Source organism: Symphalangus syndactylus, chromosome 5 (genome assembly GCF_028878055.3).
Source record: "Symphalangus syndactylus isolate Jambi chromosome 5, NHGRI_mSymSyn1-v2.1_pri, whole genome shotgun sequence".
In the NCBI taxonomy this organism is placed as follows: domain Eukaryota; kingdom Metazoa; phylum Chordata; class Mammalia; order Primates; family Hylobatidae; genus Symphalangus; species Symphalangus syndactylus.
Window position 1 is genome coordinate 6,442,501 of NC_072427.2, and position 19,448 is coordinate 6,461,948.

General features: G+C 48.4%; 1 protein-coding gene across 1 annotated transcript in view; it reads left to right on the forward strand.

Moving 5' to 3' along the window:
* Nucleotides 1–19,448, forward strand: part of ADAMTS17 (ADAM metallopeptidase with thrombospondin type 1 motif 17) — a 363,306-nt gene that overhangs the window by 231,170 nt on the left and 112,688 nt on the right. Inside the window, exon 15 of the mRNA XM_055277066.2 lies at nucleotides 10,894–11,014. Within this exon, the coding sequence (XP_055133041.2) occupies nucleotides 10,894–11,014 (121 nt within the window). The remainder of the gene's footprint in view (nucleotides 1–10,893; nucleotides 11,015–19,448) is intronic.

Here is a 19,448-nt window from a genome sequence, read left to right on the forward strand (position 1 = left end):
GACCAGGCAGCTTGTGAACAACTGACATTTATTACTCAGTTCTGGAAGCTCGGAAGTCCAAGATTGAGGCCTTGAGGCACAGGCAGATTTGGGATTTGATGAGGGGTCGCTTATCATAGACAGCGTTTCTTGCTGTGTCCTTGCGTGGTGGAAGGGGCTGGTGAGCTCTCTTGTGAGTTTCTTTTATGGGAGCCCTGATCCTGTTGATGAGGGTTCTGCCCTCATGTCCCAGTCACCTCCCAAAACATCCACCTCCCAACACCATCACCTTGAGGGGTGGTGATTCAACATATGGATTTGAGGAGACACAAACATTCAGACCACAGCACCCAGGGAGCGCTCTGCCCTCAGCCACACATACCTGTTACCATCATCCTATGGCCACGTTCCCTCAACTGTGTCCTCCACAGGGGAGCCCACCAAGAGCTAGCGACAGTGGCAGCTCCTGACGTCTGGAGCAGGCAGATCAGTGTCAGGATCACCATGCATTGTCCTCACGGAACTGGTGAGCCAGATGCTGGCTTCCAGGTGTCAGGTCCACTTGCCCATGTGCACAGCGCATCTGCTCATGCTCTTTGCCTGCTCGGTGCCTGTGTCAGGTCCACTTGCCCATGTGCACAGCGCATCTGCTCATGCTCTTTGCCTGCTCAGTGCCTGTGTCAGGTCCACTTGCCCATGTGCACAGCGCATCTGCTCATGCTCTTTGCCTGCTCAGTGCCTGGCTGCGTAGGCATCAGTATTTTAGTGTGCGTGACAAACAGAACAAGAGGAGGCAAAGCATAAAGACAGACACAAAGATAAAGACGACTTCCAGGGTGATTGTTGCAGCAAACCGTTTCAACCCAAACAGATGTTTTTTCCTGCTAAGGCCAAATCAGTCTGAAACTGGGATTTTTCAGGGAAAAGCTTGACAAGACCCAGACTCCTTTGGCACTGCCTGGCTTTGTTATCAAACACAGATAAGTGTGGGTGATAAGCGCCTGGTGCCCGAGAGTCTTGGCCCAGCAGCCTCACGGGGAAGGAGGCAGTGATGAGTGGTTGAGCTGGCCCCTCCTGGCTGCCTTCTTGTAACAAAGAATGTCCAAGACCCTGTCCCTCGGGCAGTATGAACAAAGCCCTTATCGTTGTTACTGAAATGAGGCGTCGCTGATGGTTCCTGGTAAACTTTTAACCAGCCAAATGCAGGGCTGGTGTCCTTCCTAAATTACACACTTGCACAGACCATCCTGCCCAATGACTTAACGTTCTTCCCAAGTTAGAGTTCTTACACCCTTTAGAGCAGCACCAGCCGAGCCACCCCCAGCCTCCGCCAGCATCTTCTGCAGCGTTCTTGCCAATGGGGAGGCATTTCTAAGAATCCTGAAATTGTCTAGCCAGTGGGGTCTGTGTTACTGGCTGGACATAATTCATGCTCTATGTGATCTGTGCCAATGGGCTGCATCCATGATGTTGGTTTTAATCACAGCCTTTTGAACTAGGGGATGTTCTCCATACTATGACAGTGAAAACCTTTAGTCGTGGAATCAAAGACAAGATGCTGCTCAAGACATTTGAATGGCCTAAGTCTGTGGTCATGAGGATACCACTGAGCCCCACCCTGTTCTGCACTTGGGTGTTTGTCCTAGTCAATTCAGGCTGCTCTAATGAATACCCTGGACTGGGTAGCTTATAAGCAGCAGACATTTATTTCTCAATGTTCTGGAGGCTGGAAATCCAACATCCAGGGGCTGGCACAGTTGGGTTCTGGTGAAAGCCCACTTTCATGCTATAGACTGCTGCCACTCTGTGTCCTCATATGGCATAAAGAGAGCTAGTATCCAAGCATGGTGGTGCAGGCCTGTAGTTCCAGCTACTCTGGAGGCTGAGGTGGGAGGATCACTTGAGCCTGAGAGGCGGAGGTTGCAGTGAACCAAGATTGTGCCACTGCACTCCAGCCTGGGTGACAGAGTGAGACCATGTCTTAAAAAAAAAAAAAAAAAAAAAAAAAAAAAAAATCATTTTCTTAAGGCCAGGTGTGGTGGCTCATGCCTGTAATCCCAGCACTTTGGGAGGCCGAGGTGGGCGGATCCCTGGAGATCAGAAGTTCCAACACCAGCCCAGCTAACATGGTGAAACTCCATCTATGCTAAAAATACAAAAAAATTAGCTGGGTGTGGTGACAGGTGCCTGTAATCCCAGCTACTCAGGAGGCTAAAGCAGGAGAATCGCTTGAACCTGGGAGGTGGAGGGTGCAGTGAGCCGGGATTGTGCCATTGCACTCCAGCCTGGGCAACAGGGTGAGACTCCATCTCAAAAAAATAAAAATAAGAAAGCTAGCTAGCTCCCTAGCCTCTTCTTACAAGGCACCAGCACATTCATAAGCTCTACCCCCTCTTGACCTAATCACCTCCCAGAGGCTTCACTCCCAAATACTATCATGTTGGTATGAACGGTTCAATGTATGAATCTAGAAGACACGAACATCCAGTCCATTGCAGATGTGATGGGAGTGACATTGGGCTGCACGCCTTCCTGTTCCCAGATGCCACTCCATCCCCAAGACCAGCCTCAGTCTATCTCCAGTGCCTCCGCCATTGTTGTCATCATTGCAGGGATTGGCTGGCGCCTGCGCTGCACCTCACATTAACCAAGTAGAGTCACCAGGGTGCGCAGGTGCAGATGGAGGCACCTTTCAGGATGCTTGATGGTGGTCTCTTGCTCCTTGGGAGCCTCACCCTGCCACTGCAGAGACCCTGCCTACCAATTCTTGAAAGCACCATCTCCCGGGTGGCTGCACTCTGGTAACCCGCTGCCTCCAGGCAGGCCACCAGTCTTTACAAAAGAGCCGCCATTCTGGCAGGTGGCAACAGCACCTGCCTGCACGCACCTCTCCAGGTTAAAACCCTGAGAAGCAACTTGCTTTCTGAAGGAAGTTAAAAAGCCATCTGCTGTTGGTCTAACAGCACTTTCTTCAGACAGATACTGTAAAGATTAACCTCAGCCCACTCTTAAATTGATGCTCACAAAACCCCAAATTATTAGTCGTAGTTAATGAACTTTCATAAAAATCGGGCATTCTTAAATAAGATCACAAATTCAATTCAAATATAGTGCTTATGTCTTGTTGCAGTAATTGTCAAGATGGAATGTTCTGGATTCCTGTGGCATTTGTGAATGTGTAAAGCAAGAAAAAAATGGTTAAGGAAAATAATAGTAATTGTAACGTTAAAACCTCAGGGGCCTAATGAGTGGAAAGTCTGTATCTATTCATTGATAATAATGGTCTAATTACAACGGATTAAACATACAAATCACCCACATTTTATGCGAGACGGCACTCACAGAAATATTGCCGCGGTTTGCCTACTGGCGTTTCCCTCTCTTTCCCTTTCAGCTATAAATTGTGCTATTTTGGGGTGGCAGACGGCATTCTGGGAAATGTGGAGGAACATAGTAACTAGTTGGTAGGGGATGAGAGGCTCCAAAATGGCATTTTGAGTAGATTTCACTATGCTCCAAATAGGCTGATTCAAACCATAACATGAAACCTGGAAATACCATTTTATTCTGTTTTTATGAGGACTGAATTAAGTTTCATTTCAGTGAGTCACAAATTACTTAACATGCTGAAATTAACAGCACTCATAAAATTGGGAGGGAATTGGGGGAAGTAACACAACCACTGTATATTTTTCAGCAAGCCCCTATAAATCAAGAGTCCCATCATTAATGATTCCTACTGTTGGCCTCCAGAAGGAAAGACACCGGGGTAATAAGTCTCTGATACACAACTGCATCTGGAGCTGCTGACATGCAATGAGTGAGTCCAGCTGACACGGCTTTGCCCGTTGGACGGTGGACAGACCCAAATGTACCTGAGACCCAGCTATGCTTGCCTTACTGGTTTGTGCACACTTGTAGCCAACATTCTCCAATTCAGTTCCTACTTCCTTGGTACCATAATTTGTATACTTACCCTGGGCTTGATGAATACCAAGCCCAAACACCTTCAGGACCTGTGACCTTCTTCAGTGGAGGAAGTGCGTCTGATTAACCCGTGCTTCCCTATACACTGGCCCAGAGGAAAGCCTTTGATTGCATATTGAAAGAAGGGGCCAGGTGCAGTGGCTCACGCCTGTAATCCCAACACTTTGGGAGGGCAAGATAGGCGGATTACCTGAGGTCAGGAGTTCGAGACCAGCCTGGCCAATATGGTGAAACCCCATCTCTACCAAAAATACAAAAATTAGCTGGGCATGGCAGTGCATGCCCATAATTCCAGCTAAGGAGGCTGAGGCAGGAGAATTGCTTGAACCTGGGCAGTGGAGGTTGCAGTGAGCCAAGACTGCGCCACTGCACTCTAGCCTGGGTGACAGAGACTCCATCTCAAAAAAGGAAAAAAAAAAAAAAAAGTGGCTGGATGGATGGATGATGTGTTCTTAGGATTTCAGTGGTTCTGGAATCTGGAGCCCATTTCAATGGACCACTTCCATTGCCAATAATTTATTGGCCTCCTATTTCGTGTCCAAAGATCATCTATGAGGCAGGTAGAATTACTGGGGAAATTTAGGAGAATTCAAAGAGACCCTGGTCTCAGAGGACCCCCAGGTAAAGCAGAGGTAACAAGCCTGCGTGCCTGGCACTTAAGCCTGGGTTTGCATCTTCACGATGCTCCCCACATGCTGCCTGTCCCTGCAGCATGACCCTGCAGCTGGCATCTCTAACGTCTGTTACTGTGGGTGCCAAACCTTTATGGATAGCAGTGCCTGAAACCCGAAGGTCTTTCCCTTTTTTCTGATTAACCTCCCATGACAACTTCTGGTTGAAGCCAGCAGACCAAGCCACATGTTCCTGCCTCTTCCACGTGGGACTCCACTAAAGCAGCACAGACAGTGAAGGGAAGCAGGAGCCTCCAGGTGAAAGATCCCAACTCTTTCTGGATGACAGAAGTGGATGGAAGTGTCATGCAGGAACAAAGCAGCAGAGGCCAGAGCTAGAAGAAGTACAGAATCGCAACTGAAAAGACAGCCCAAACCAAGAGTTGTGGGCTTGAGAATGGAGGGTCGGAAGTGAAGAGTGGGCTGAAAACAAAGAAGTCCGAGGGTGCGTCGCCATGCTGACGGTGTCTGACCCCACACTCAGAGCTTGACGGGCTGTCAGGTAAAATGTTAGGGAGCTGCTTTCCAGGGTCATGGAACGAACTGTTTGAGGAAACCCAGAGCAGGCAGGGAGGCCTCTGTGCTGAGGACGGCGCCCAGCCTTCTGAGCTGAGGTTAGAGGTCAGTTTCCCTCCCACTAGTCACGAAAGGAAACCTACCATGCAGCAGTGCCCAGCTTCGAATACAGATCTCCTTTGGTCGGCCTTCCTGTTGCTCGTTCTCAAATACGAGTGGGCAACCAGACATCATCTGCTATTTGAAGAAAACCAGCAGCGTGAAGGAGAAAGACCAAGAAAAACAAACAGAAAAAACTGACTCTGGCAGAAAATTGAGATAATTATGGAATTCTCTGTGCAGCCAAACTATCAAGCAAGCATGCAGGGAAATTAATTTTGAGACACGGAAGAACTCAGAAATTCTATTTTCCACGCATCCGTTCTGCAGAAGTTACATGTAGTTTAGCAAAACAAGAATGAAATCAAGAAAGAGGAAGATGGGCACTACAGGCCCTGGCAGCACTCACCCAGAAACCCAGTAAATCCTGGAGTCACGGCTGCGCGACTAGCCTAAAATCTGCACTCGCTTAGAAGTCATTCAAGAAGTCAGTGGCCTCCCTCCAACCGAAGAGATAGGATGAGGCAGTAGTTGGAAGATAGCTAATAAGCTGAAGAAAGCAAATACTGCTTATTCCAGCCAGAAAAAAACAAGTACCATCAAAACTTGTACAAGGAAGTCCCAATTCAAATATGAGAAAACGAAACTCCCCAGCTTGATAAGAGGTCATCATTTGTACGCACTTACTGAACACACATGTGCTTAACACCACAGCAGCCACTGTGTGTGTCAGGGGATGGGGAAAGGCCAAGAATACAAAGAATTCTCAGACACAGTCCTGTATGTGCTTGTGGTCCGTTAGGGAGATGACACATATTCACTTGGAAACCGAATGACCAGAGGTGAAGGCATGATTTAACAACCAAGAAGAGGTTCCACTTAGACATAGCAGAAAGCACACAGGGTAGAATTGTGTTCATTCCTGCACCAGGTATTTGTTGATCACGTTCTGAGTGCTGCACACCATACACACCATATTGCGTGCTGGGCTTTCATTAGGGAGCAGGACCAAGAGGATCCCTGTCCCTGTCCAACATACAGACAGGCCATGTCGGCTCACAAACATGATCATTCCAGAGATTGGTATGTATGAAGAAGAAAGGAAAATGGTGCCATAGAGAGACCCAGCTGGGGACTGTGGCTGAGGAGGACAGTGAGCAGGTGGCATGGCACTTCTCTTAGGGGAGACAGCCCTTGAGGAAGAGCCAGCCTGGCGAGAGTTGGGGGCAGAGAGCTCCAAGCAGAGGGAAGCAAGAGGGAGACGGGTGCATTCCAGCAACAGAGGAGGGCGGGGGCTGGCACAAAGGAGCCAGGGCCCAGGCAGAATGGATGCAGAGGAGTGAAGCGATCTTGGCTATGGATAACTGATTCAAGTAGATCCCAGGAAATGAGTTAAGAGGCTATTCTGGCTGCCCACCTGGCTGAGGGGTCATTGGTGGGGAGGGCTTGCACGAGTGGGCTGGAGGGGGTTGGATTCACTGTGCATCTGGAGGGGGAAGAAGGGAGGCTGAGTTGGTGAGCAGCTGGGATGAGATCATGGAGGGTCTTAAATTCATATGTGTGGACATTTCTGATAGGCGGTGGGGAACTGTGGCCACAGATCTTATCTCTCTTTTCGTGTGGAGATTAGTCTGGCAGCCGGCAGGAGAAAAATGCTCCCGTAGTTCATGTCCCAATTAAGGAGGGTGTAAACTAGGGAGTGGAGGAGAACATGGAGGAGAAGTAGGCAATAGAGGTTTTCAGGGCACAGAAAACCCAAGCTCACCAGCGAACTGGGTACATCCCAAAATAGAAGAGTCAGAAATGGCTTGGAGGTTTCAGGCTAGGATGCCTGTCTCTCAGTTCCAAGACAGTGGTAGGGGGTGTCCAACTAGAATTAAGTGAGGCAGCTTTGGAGGCGAAGTTGTCGCAGTGAAAGTCTGGAGAGGTTGCTCAGCAGACTCTTAGTAGTGAGAGCCAGGCTGGAGTGAGGGAGAAGTGGGCTTAAGAGCTCTTCGCATGAGGGTGATGGCTGAAATAAGGAGAAGGTGAAATTACCAAGAAAATGAAAAATTAGAAGGAGCAGGGAGCCCCGGGGGAGCTACCCACTTTCAGGGAGTCGAAGAAGCAAGAGGAGGAAGGAGTCATCCAGGGGGTGGGAGGAGAATCAGACAGGAGCCATCCTTGGCATCTGGGGCATCTTTAGGCACACGTTCTGGGGTGTCTGCTTGTTTCCACACTGGCGCCTCCCTCCATCTTACATGTCTTTATTCCCAGGTTAGGCACTTACCAGGCACCATGGATGAATAAATACATGTACAGCAAAGACAGGGTGGGTGTTATGGCGGATGCTATAGAGCAAGAGATGAAAGATGAGGCTGGAGACATGTCCGCTAGGTGTGATGACCAAGAGGCTGTTGTTACTGGTTACCTTCAACAGGGGCAAAGTTCCAGGGTGGAATCCAGGACTCAGCTAAAGATGGACATTTCCCACTGTCCACGGCCCATCCTATGCCCTCCTCAGCACATGGCTGTGGGCACTAAAGCTTTTCCAAGCACTTTTTGCATGTTTCATAGGAGCTGTCTTGACCAATAAAGAACCTGTGCTTTTCCCCCCGTTCCATTCCATACCATCCCATGCCTTTAATTATGCCGTGGGGCATTGTTCCCTTGGCCCTTTGGTGTCACACACACCCTGACTTAGCCAGAGGCACAGGGCGCGACCAGCAAATGCCGGCCAGGAACTTCTCCTGCTTTGAAAGCTGAGAAATGGGTGATGAAGATTCCTAGGAAAGTAACTAAGGATCACCAGGATAACATGGGAAGACTTCAGAGAGTTTATTGCCTGGAGTTTCCTCAGGCTTGTTCATCTTGTTGTCTTGGAACACCAAGCCTCATACATACAGTCATCAAAGCTCCCCTAATATTCAGAATTAATGACTTCAGTTGTGTCCTGTGACAGCTTCCATTTGAAAACCATCCCAGTTTCTTCCAAGATTATAAGTTGCTTGCACTGACTGAAACAATGGAAGAAAATGCCCCCATTGGCAGATTTTGTGGCTGTCCCCCATCAGCATTTAGACTCACTGCTGTTCAGACACGGACATCCCTGCATTCCCTGCCGCCAGATGCAGACTGAGGTGCAGGACGAGGAACCAGGCCTGAAGCCAGAGACTCACTCCTACCAAGCAAGGGTGTGTGGTTTGAATATTATAGGAAGCCAGTGTAGGGAAGGTCTACAGCAGAGAGTACGTGAGATGAGAAAGCCCAGGTGGGACTGGAACAGGTGCCAGGAAAGAGGCCAGTGGGAGAGACCAGCTCTGTGGGCACTGGGCCTGTGGCCCTACCAGAAGCAAGTCTGGAGACCATGCACTGGAGCTCTGAAGTGAAACAAAGCAGCAGACACGTGGTCTCACAGATTTGGTCTTGGCGTTTGCTAAACACTGCAGGGGGACATTTTCTGATCGTGGCTACTCTTTATTCTTAGTCCCTATAATTTTTTTTTTTTTTTGAGACGGACTCTTGCTCTGTTGCCCAGGCTGGAGTGCAGTGGCGCAATCTCAGCTCACTGCAACCTCTGTCTTCCGGGTTCAAGCTACTCTCCTGCCTCAGCCTCCAGAGTAGCTGGGACTACAGGTGCATGTCATCATGCCTAGCTAATTTTCGTATTTTTAGTAGAGACTGGGTTTCACCATGTTGGCCAGGCTGGTCTTGAACTCCTGACCTCGTGATCTACCCACCTCAGCCTCTCAAAGTGCTGGGATTACAGGCGTGAGCCACCGCACCCAGCCAGCCCCTGTAATCTTTATACTGAGCAGCTTGATAGCAGCTGGCCAGCAGTCCACATCGAGAATCTAGGCAGCCCTGCACTGCACTCCAGGCTCACGGTGCCTCATCACAGCTGGCTTCCCTCCAGGTCACTACTGGATGGTCTGCCCTGGCAGAGCATTGTAGTTGGTTGCCAGTTACCATATGTGTCTTGATATGTTACCTACATCTCCCCAGCCGCCCTCAAGCCTGCTGTTATCCATTTGCTCCTTGCTGTCCTCTGGCCACTAAAACCTTCAGTTTTACCCTTTACCTCTTTTTATACTAACTTTGAACAAGTTTGATCTTTTATTCAAGTTCTGCCCTTTTTCAGATTTCATCATGGTCATTTTTAGACTCAACTTGCTCAGCTTTTAGAACATCTTAAAGTCTTCCCTGGAATCTGTCCAGTTATGCTATCATTTTTGGACAGACAATAGTAATTTCCCATTAAATCTTTTTCAAAAAAATAAAAGGCTCCAAGGATGAGACTTGAGGGTTACTAAATATGAAGAGCATTCGCCTGTTCCTTTGAGTAGCATGCCATGGTGCAGCGGTTCGCGTCGCATGGCCCCGGTGAGGCATCTCCTGGGAGCCGATTAGAAATGCACATTCTCAGGTGCACCCAGACCTGCTGGGTCAGAACTCTAGGGCTGGGACAGAGCAGTTTGTGTTTTCACAGCCCTCCCCATGAGGCCGATGCACGCTGAAGTTGGAGAACCGCTGCCGTAATGAACAGAGGGTGCTGATGTCTTTGGGGAGTTGTGGGGCCAGGCACTTGCTTCCAGGGATGCGCATGCAGCCAGCCTGGCACCCCAGGCGCTGTGCTTGCTCCAAGCCCTGCCTGCAGGTGGGAGTGCCTGTGAGGGGGAAGCACGGTGCTGCTTCTCGTGCAGGCATCACGGGAAAGGGCTACATCACCTCTACCAGGATTATCTTGGATCTTGATTTCTGGCTGTAGATTCCTTTGGAGTCCGAAGTGCCAATATGTAATCTGGGGTGCAGGGCAGTAGGAAAAACCCAGTTCTTGTTCTGGAAGCATTAGCTTTATAGGGGGAAAATGTGGAGGGACATTTAGGCAATCTAGCTAGTAAATAATTACCCAGTGTTTAGTATAAATTTAGGTTATTTTAAAGAATACAAAATTCTCACTTTTTAAAAAAAGAAAGAGTCCAAAACCTTTTTCTACTTTTTAGAAAACAGGCTGTGCTTCTCAGGTCCACCTAGGGTAGAAGCAGCCTTTCCTCTGCTCTCAGACGTGCCTTGTTGAAAAGGTATGAGAGATGGGGCTCTTCGTAGACTAGGTCTCCCTACCTGAGAAAAGAGGGGCCCATACCCACCCCTGCCTGAATGGGCTGTGGGCATCCCTACCTTGTTAGAAAAGTCTGCGGTTTCCGTTGTATGTTCTGAGACTACTGGTTGTTTCAGCTAAGTTACAGGTGACCCGCACAGCCCAGAGGGGAACCCCCATCATGAAAAATTGTGGCTGTACCTGCTGGTGTGAGGGTTCAGGCTTCACTCCCTCCCCAGGGTCTCTGCCCGCAGGCAGTCAGGGCATCAGGCCTCGGTGTGACCCCCATGGGCACTTGTGCCTTCATGGATCTCCCTCCTCCAGAACAAATACCAAAAAATACACTTTACAACTATGTGTGTATAAAGACAAATATAATCTAGGTTGGATTCTGTGCATCTTTTTTCTCTCCTGAATTAAAATATTTTCTTGGGCCTCTGAATGGATCAGGGCCCCAGGCCCCATGCCTGCTGCACCTCATGGAAAAGTTAGCCTTGCAGGGCAGCCTCTTTAAAACTCCTCTGAGTCTTAACCACAGAATAATGAGGCCCTCTGGTTCTTTAGAAAATCGGCTGTGATGGCATCATCGGGTCTGCGGCCAAAGAAGACAGATGCGGAGTCTGCAGTGGGGACGGCAAGACCTGCCACTTGGTGAAGGGCGACTTCAGCCACGCCCGGGGGACAGGTGAGTGTCAGCCCATGGGGCTGCTGTGGCTACAGTGTTTTGTGTCCTTTGCCTAAAGCTACTGATTGCAGACTTCCCTACATTTCATATTTAAGGGCTAGATGGTAGTGGATAGGTGTCCTGGAACTTCAGTTTCATTTCTGAAAAGAAAGAAAGGACATTTTAGCAAGAATGATGCCTTCAAGTTGCTAGCAGTGAATAGTTTGCCATAAACGGAAACAGCTCCCCACTTAGCCCGAGGTCCATGAGTCAGTGGTAGCTGCCCTGTGCCAGGAGCTCAGCACTTCCTGGCAGCCCTCCTTCTGATGTGCAGGCAGAGAAGGTGGCAAAGACACTTTCCAAATCATTTTACCTGTCGATGGAAGAGGTTTGCTCTGTGTCTGAATTTTGTTAGTAAAAGTAGGATAGCACTTACATTTCTAACACGTGCGTGAAGCCGTACAGTCTGGCAAGTCTCAGGTGCCACTGCCAGCTGTGACTCCGGAGTACCCGAGCCTCTTGGTCCCCAGGCACAGACATCCCTCAGCACTGTCCCTAGAGAGGGACAGCAGGATTCCGTTGATGGGCCGGCTTCGTCTTTCTGCTTGCATGGTTTTTGCAGCTGCAGGCTGCTTTGTCTTACACGGAACATGACTTTCTGATCTCCTGTCCTGGAGGACAATGTTTAGGAAAGCGTCTGTGGTTGACACCTAATGAGGGGAGCACGAGGCAGGCAAGCCACCTGGAGAGGGAGCTCTGGCAGCCTTAGCGAGGGTCCACTCACCCCCCGTCACCAGGAGAACTTGTGTTGGGAGGAAGGAGCTGAGAAACTTATTTTGATTTCCACAACTTGCTTTGCATAGAAGCTTTTCAGTTCATTTTCCCCTGACGAGAACAGAAGCACATGTGTGCCTCCCTGCCCCACAGAACAGCCCCGTAAGGTGAGGCATGCTCTCCTCTCCACTTTTCTCTGTGTGGACAGGAAACTTGGTGTGGAGGAAACGTTCCTTCTAGATGCCTATGGGAAAGGCAACCTACTGCACCAACATTTTGCAGGACCCTGTGAAAGCAAAACCAGAGGAAAACGCAAATGCAAAATGAAACTTAAAAGTGAAATTTCAGGTGGATTTTAAAGAGGGGTACCTAGTCAGCGAGGCACGGAGCTTAGTGTGAGCACCTGTGCCTGCCACGTGGCTCCTGAGGTCAACAGAGAAAGGAGAGGCAGGAGCAGGTTGGTTTGGGGGGAACTGGCCTCCAGAGCTGCACTGTCGAGTTCAGCAGCCACTGGCCCCTGGAGACGACCCAAACTGTAATTCATTAAAATGAAACCAACTTAAAAGTTTATCTTTCCGTCTCACTGGGCAAATTTTGAGTACTCTGTTGCCGCACACGGCCAGCGGCTCCTGTGTTGGGCAGCACAGGCAGACGATATTCCCAGCATTCCAGAAAGTTCTCCCGGACCGCACGGCTCCAGAGCGTTGCCCATGTCTGCTATTCGTTTTGATGTACTCGATGCCATTTTCTCTTCTGGTACCCCAGCTTCTGGGCTCCCATGAGAATTTGACCTTGCCTATTGCTGCTGAGCCAACATTTAGGAGCAAAACTCCTGCAGTTGGGGAAGGGTTACTACTTATTGTTGGCTTTTCGTTTTTAACGGAAGCGTTAGAACCCTTTGTTTATTAAATTGAACGTTGCACTGAGCTCCCATAGAGAGAACTGACTGCAAGTGCGTGATTCTGTAGAAGACAAGTCAGATATAGCCAGGCCCACCCCCATCCCCAACCCTGAAGGAAAGTTCTACCACACATCTGACATAGGATCTCACTTCTGAGATAACCCAGATTAAGGTCAAAAGTGGTCTTCCTTTGCTCAGACTCTGATCTGTATGCCAGCCCTTGATTTGGCCTAGGCAGACCCATTCATCTGGCCACAGTAACGTCCTCCTCTCCTGCTCACCCCTTTCCCTTCTCCATCTACTCCAGCCTGGGCCACATCCCTGTCTGGAGTGTGAGGTCAGACCCCTGTGGCCATGACAGTCCCTCATGGAAGGATGGACCATCCTGGAAGCCTCCTTGGGTGGCTGCTCCCACCCTGGCTTGCAGCCTAGCGTGTGTCCTTCCAGCTGCCAAAGCACAGAAGCCTTAGCAAACATTCAGACAAAAATAAGCACACATTTGCCTCACCTACCTGGACTGTCATTCTGAGTGATTGCCAATTGTCACACATTCATTTTAAGGTACACAGCAGTTCTTTGTTTTTTGTTTTTCATATCCTCACAGCTGGAGTCAGTGAACGCGAGCCCACATCGATATGGATTCTATATATTGAAAATCTGCCTGCAGTGCTCATTTGCATGTGAATGAGTCACTGGCTGCCTATCTAGTATAGTTTCACTCAACACAAACATGTCGTCATGGTCTGACATACTGGAATGCACTTAGAGATACAAATGGTTACCCCCAAGCCCATTCACGCAATGATTATTTATGCAGCATGACTACATTTTAACCACTAGGTATACAGAAATAAGTTATTGTCCCCACCTCAGGTACAGTCGAGAGAGGGGACCCCCCCCAGGCAAACAGACAGCATCAGCCTATGTGAGCATGAGGTGGAGGCAGCCCAGCAGGCGTGTTGTGGGACCCCAAGTTCTGGTGGGGCACCAGACCTAGGCCTCCAAAAGATGAGGGTGGCCCCCAGCACTAAAGGACAAGTAGAAATCAGCTGATAGTGGGGGTAGGGGGAGGACACCTCAGGCTGAAGGGGAAACATATCCTTGGGATATCCAGGTCAAGAGGCATCTCGGTGATGCCAAGTGCAGCTGAGTGGGTGGATTCACCAGGCCTGTCAGTTTAGATAGGAAGCTAACTTTCATCTCTGCTCGCCTCTGAAGAATGAGGGAAGGAGGAATGCCTTATCCCCCTTAAGGGTGAATATCAAAGAGAAACTCCACACCAGAAAGATAAAGCAGAATCAAATGCCGGATTTTTGCCCAATTTTCTGAAGTCTTGACCCCTGCCTGAACTCCTGTGGGTCCTCTTGCCAAAGTTCCTGAGCTAAGAATCCAGGGCAGACCCACACGTGGCAAAGTGTCCAGCCCAGCAGAGCCAAATCTCCCTCTCTGTCATGAGAGGTCCCAGTGTGGCACCAGGGGAAGTGGCATCCTGAGTATAGGGCGTTTATCGCCCTCCAGCCTGTTGCTTCCAAACTTTGAACAAATGAGGTCCTCAGTGACTTATCTATGGAAGGAATCAACTCAACTTGGCTATCATATTGCTTTTCTGATGGATGGACTTCAAAATGCTCGTGCCTTGGGCTGGCTTAAGACAGTTGAGTTATCTGAACCCAGTAATCTGAGAGTTCTTGGTGTGATGCTTTCATTTCATTAAATTGCCATTTTAACAGTATTATCTTTATTCCACCCTCCTCCTTGGCACTGAAAAGGTGGCTGGTCTGTCTCCAGGTGACTGGCCCATGGACAGCCAGGACACACCTGGACTGAAGTCCTCACCGAGAACCAGCCAAGGACACCTGTGGGCTTTGGCTCCCTTTGCTCTGTGTTCTCGTGAGAACCTGTTCACATAATCCTTAAAAGAAAGGGTGGGGGCCGGGCGCAGTGGCTCACGCTTGTAATCCCAGCACTTTGGGCAGCAGAGGTGGGCGGATCATGAGGTCAGGAGATCGAGACCACGGTGAAACCCCGTATCTACTAAAAATACCAAAAAAAAAAAAAAAAAAAAAAAAAAATTAGCCGAGCGTGGTGGTGGGCACCTGTAGTCCCAGCTACTCGGGAGGCTGAGGCAGGAGAATGGCGTGAACCCGGGAGGCGGAGCTTGCAGTGAGCCGAGATTGCGCCACTGCACTCCAGCCTGGGCGACAGAGCGAGACTCCGTCTCAAAAAAAAAAAAAAGAAGAAAGGGTGGGGTGAGGATCCCTATTGAATGTGGATAGATCCGTGTGTCACATATTTGTTCAGTAATTACCTCTAGAACCCCTGCCACATGCCAGGTTCCATGCTCTGTCTGGTATGGGATGTGGAATCTCGTGGGGGTGGAAATTGACTGTTACGTGCTGATGGTACAAAATGAGGCTTCTTTACACTGTGATGAAGAATCATAAAATGTGCACATAAACCAATTACAACGTATTTCTTTTTCTCAGTTAAGAATGATCTCTGTACGAAGGTATCCACATGTGTGATGGCAGAGGCTGTTCCCAAGTGTTTCTCATGTAAGATGCTGGATGTTACGTGTCGTCCCAGCAGTGACGTGCTTGGTGGGGCTCTTGCCTGGCTCATGCGTCTGAGTGTTTTCTGAATAGAATCAATGGGAATAAGTTGTGTGCGAAGCCATGGATAAACGCAGAGGCCATTAAATGCTTATATAAACTGATGCCGAAGACTGTTTACCATAAGAAAAACTATAGGATGAAACCAGTTTTAAAGCTATAAAAGACAGAGTCAAATGGAAGCATACCCTAGCGTGCTGGGGGTAAGTTTTCTTTCCCCTCAATCACACCTGGTGCTCTGGCAGAAAATACCAAGGCGTGCCAGAGAATTTAGCCTTAGCTGGCACCTTCCTCCATAGAAAAGTTTTCATATTTCAGGACTGGTTTCCCTACAGGCAGAGGGGCATTTGGTAACATCCTTCTGGTCTTCATTGGTCTCCACTGACCTCCCATTCTGAGGGTCGAACCAAGGCACAGTCTAGCCTCATGGGTTTCCCAAACAATGAGTTCTTCTCAGTTAGACCCAGGAGCAACCTTTAGGGAGAAACATAAGATAGTAATATTCTTGTGAACAACTTTTGTAAGAAGAGAAAAATAACACAAATGCTTCTCCAAATATTTTATGATCTATTTACAAAACAAAAAACTCTGATTTTGGGGGAAGGAGTCCGAGTACAGGTAGCCAAGGTTTTACCTCTAGTCCATCATGGTGCCTTTTCAGGTACCATGCAATGGTTTTCTTCCAAAGATGGTTAATGCTCCTGAAAACATGAGGAAAAATGAGAGCCCCAAATCCTCTAACAGCAAGTCTACTTGAGAAACTCAGACACAAATGATTTCACAGGGAAATTGCTCATAGCCTAGTAATAGTAACTCTGGAAGATTTGAGACAGTTAAAGGTCAACATCACTTTGAAGTTCCTTCTTACTACTGGTCCTTAGGGCAGAAACGGCATGTTCTCCTGGAACCATGGCGAAGGCACTGGATTTCATCCATGGCTTCCTCGTGAAACCAAATCATGTTCCTGTAACTGGATTTCTCCTGCTTGGTGGCTGAAGCTAGAATGAGAAATCGCTCGAAAGATAAAGCCTTCCTACCTTACCTAAAATGTGACTCTGTCTTGTAAATGCTGAGAGTAAATCCTACCTCGTAATTATCCTTCATGCTTTGGCAGTGTGGTGGTATCTGGCGTCCACATCGTGGGGTGTCTGGCCTGAGAGATGCCAAGGTGCTTTGGGACTTGGTGATGGTACTCTTTCCCTTCTTGGCGGCTCTTCACACCTGCCTCAGGTGGACTTTGAGCTCTGGGTCAGAGCAGGGGTTGGAGGACTGTGAGCTCGAGGCAGTTTCCCTGGTTTGTGGACAGAGGGCCTGCCTCTGTCAGGGACTGTCAGGGACTGTCGTTCAGTTCAGGGACTGTCGTTTTCATTGGTTACCCTTTATTTTATTTTATTTTATTTGTTTGAGACGGAGTCTCACTCTGCCACCCAGGCTGGAGTGCAGTGGCGCGATCTCAGCTCATTGCAAGCTCCGCCTCCCGAGTTCAAGCAATTCCCCCGCCTCAGCCTCCTGAGTAGCTGAGATTACTGGCACGCACCACCACGCCTGGCTAATTTTTTGTATTTTTTAGTAGAGATGGCGTTTCACCATGTTGTTCAGGCTAGTCTTGAGCTCCCGACCTCATGATCCACCTGCTTCAACCTCCCAAAGTGCTGGGGTTACAGGCGTGAGCCACTGTGCCCAGCTGGTTGCCTTTTTATCATGAACAGAGAAACTTGTCCTAGAACAGTTAGCAGAGCGCATGCATAAGGACTGCCCTGCATTGAGCGGTCACCTGAGGGTGGGCTCACTTGGGTACCGAGTCCGCCTTGAACTACTTTTCATCAGCACCTCCACCAGGGGCACATGAGAAAAGACAGAAAACAGATGTCTTTTCACTGTTGCATCTTGTGCCAAGGTTAAGCTTAAAAATAGATGTGGATGCCATGTATCAGCTGCAAAGGTACCTGCTGTGGAATGAGGGAAAGGAATTGATCAGGGTCCAGTCAGCTCTGTCAGATTCTGCATTGATCCCAATGCCAAGGTTTGTTGGTTGCCAAAGATTCCACACAACAGCAGCTTCCTTCAAGAACAACTCATCCCCCACAAGCAGATCTTGTTTCCAGGCATGTTTGGTAGTTTGAGTGGAAATTCCTCTGAAAAAGATTCTAATCACTTTGACCCTGAACAACTTTTATCTCAGTTTTTGACATTTACTGCCTTACATGCCTGGAATCCAATCACAGTTGAAACTCCCCAGAAGGAATCGATTTCTCTAAGAGAGCTTTGCTGTAGAATATTTTGTGCCATAATCCTAAAAGCTGGTTTTCTTGTGGCCAGAATTTTTCAGTAGAGAAGGATTCCTAGAGCAAAGACTATTTTTAATCAAAAAACCTTGCCCTCGCTCTAGAGCCACTGGAGGGGAGGGGCCGTGTGCCGGCTGCTCCTGGCAAGCCAGTGCCACTATTCCCAAGTCAGATGTGGTTAGAAAGGGTCCTACTAGATGACCACACAACAGCATGGGGATCAGGGCACGACAATGAGGCACCAGCTGCCCTCAAACTAGACTTTGTTTGCATTTGTGAAGTCTCTCCAAACATCCTGCAGGACATTTATTTGTAAACATCCGAGACTAGGTCTGTGGTAACGATGCCAAGGCATTTGCTGTCGAGGCTGAAGGACACTGCTAAACCTTCTGACCGAGAAGCTTTCTTTCTGGCTGATTGAACATGTATGTGGTTGTTTTCTCGTCTTCCCAAGATCACCTGAAAATGAATGAAAAGGAACTTCTTGAAACGTTTAGGGAGAACAAGGACGTCTCAGGTGGAAGTTCATCTATGGATGGAACGGAATGAATATACTTGGTTTTACTGCAATAAACAAGCAAACAAAACTAATGTAAAAGTGCCTTTCAGATCTCAGCGGCTTAACACAAAAGTCTGCTTCCAGCCCCTGCTGCTTGTGCACTGTGGGTCAGCAGGAGGCCCTGCATAGTGAGGTCACTCCTGGAACTAGGCTGGCAGAGACTTTATCTGTTTACACGCTGCCACAGTCACCTTGGCAAGGAAAGGCAGTGTGGCATACCAGGCCCTGATGTGCTTCAGGCTCCTGCAGGGAAGGGACACACCTCATTTTCACTTACATTTTACTGTTCAAAGTCACGTGGTCACACACGTTTAAGTGGGTGGTGAAATGCATTACTTCCGTATTTCCAGAGAAAGACTTGGAAATATTTGTGGCCAGCACCATAACACAGCAGCTCTAGGAGTTTTCCCACAACACAGCACCTCTAGGAAATGCCTGTTCATTCTGGTATTTTGGTTGCCAACACAGCAGCAGCTCCCTGCACCCAGCAGAAAGCCAATCCTGAGAGTAAGCAAACCCTGCGCATCCCCACGGGAGACCGCCCAGCTGCGGCCTGGTTCTTGAAGGAGAGTCTCAAACAAAAAAAGGACTATGAAAACCATGCAATAAGGCCAGGCACGGTGGCTCACGCCTGTAATCCCAGCACTTTGGGAGGCCAAGGCTGGTGGATCATGAGGTCAAGAGATGGAGACCATCCTGGCTAACATGGTAAAACCCCATCTCTACTAAAAATACAAAAATTAACTGGGCATTGTGGCACACGTCTGTAGTCCCAGCTCCTCGGGAGGCTGAGGCAGGAGAATCGCTTGAACCCAGGAGACGAAGTTTACAGTGAGCCGAGATTGCACCGCTGCACTGCAGTCTGGGCAACAGAAGCAAGACTCTTGGTCTCAAAGAAAAAAAAAAAATGCAATAAAAGCAAAGAAACAACAGATGATAGACTGACAATATTTGCAACATGTCTAGTAAGTAAAGAGTTTGAGTCCAAAAAATATCAAATTATAGTAATATATGTTACATACATTTTTTAAACTACTGCATCTTAACTAAAGAAAAGATGGTAGAAAAATGGGCAAAGCTTAAGAACAAGGCCATTAGCTGAAAAGGGAAAATAAATGGTCAATAAGTGTATAGGACACTGAGCCTTATTGGTTCTCAGGGAAATGCAAATTAAACTTATGACAACATCTTTTCACTGAATGGATTAGCGAATATTAAGAAGATTGATCTTGTCAAGTATTTAGAAATCTTTGAATAAACATTGACTCTCGTGTAGTGTTGGTTGGCTTAAATAGTATTTAAACCAGTGTCAACTAAGCAGTAC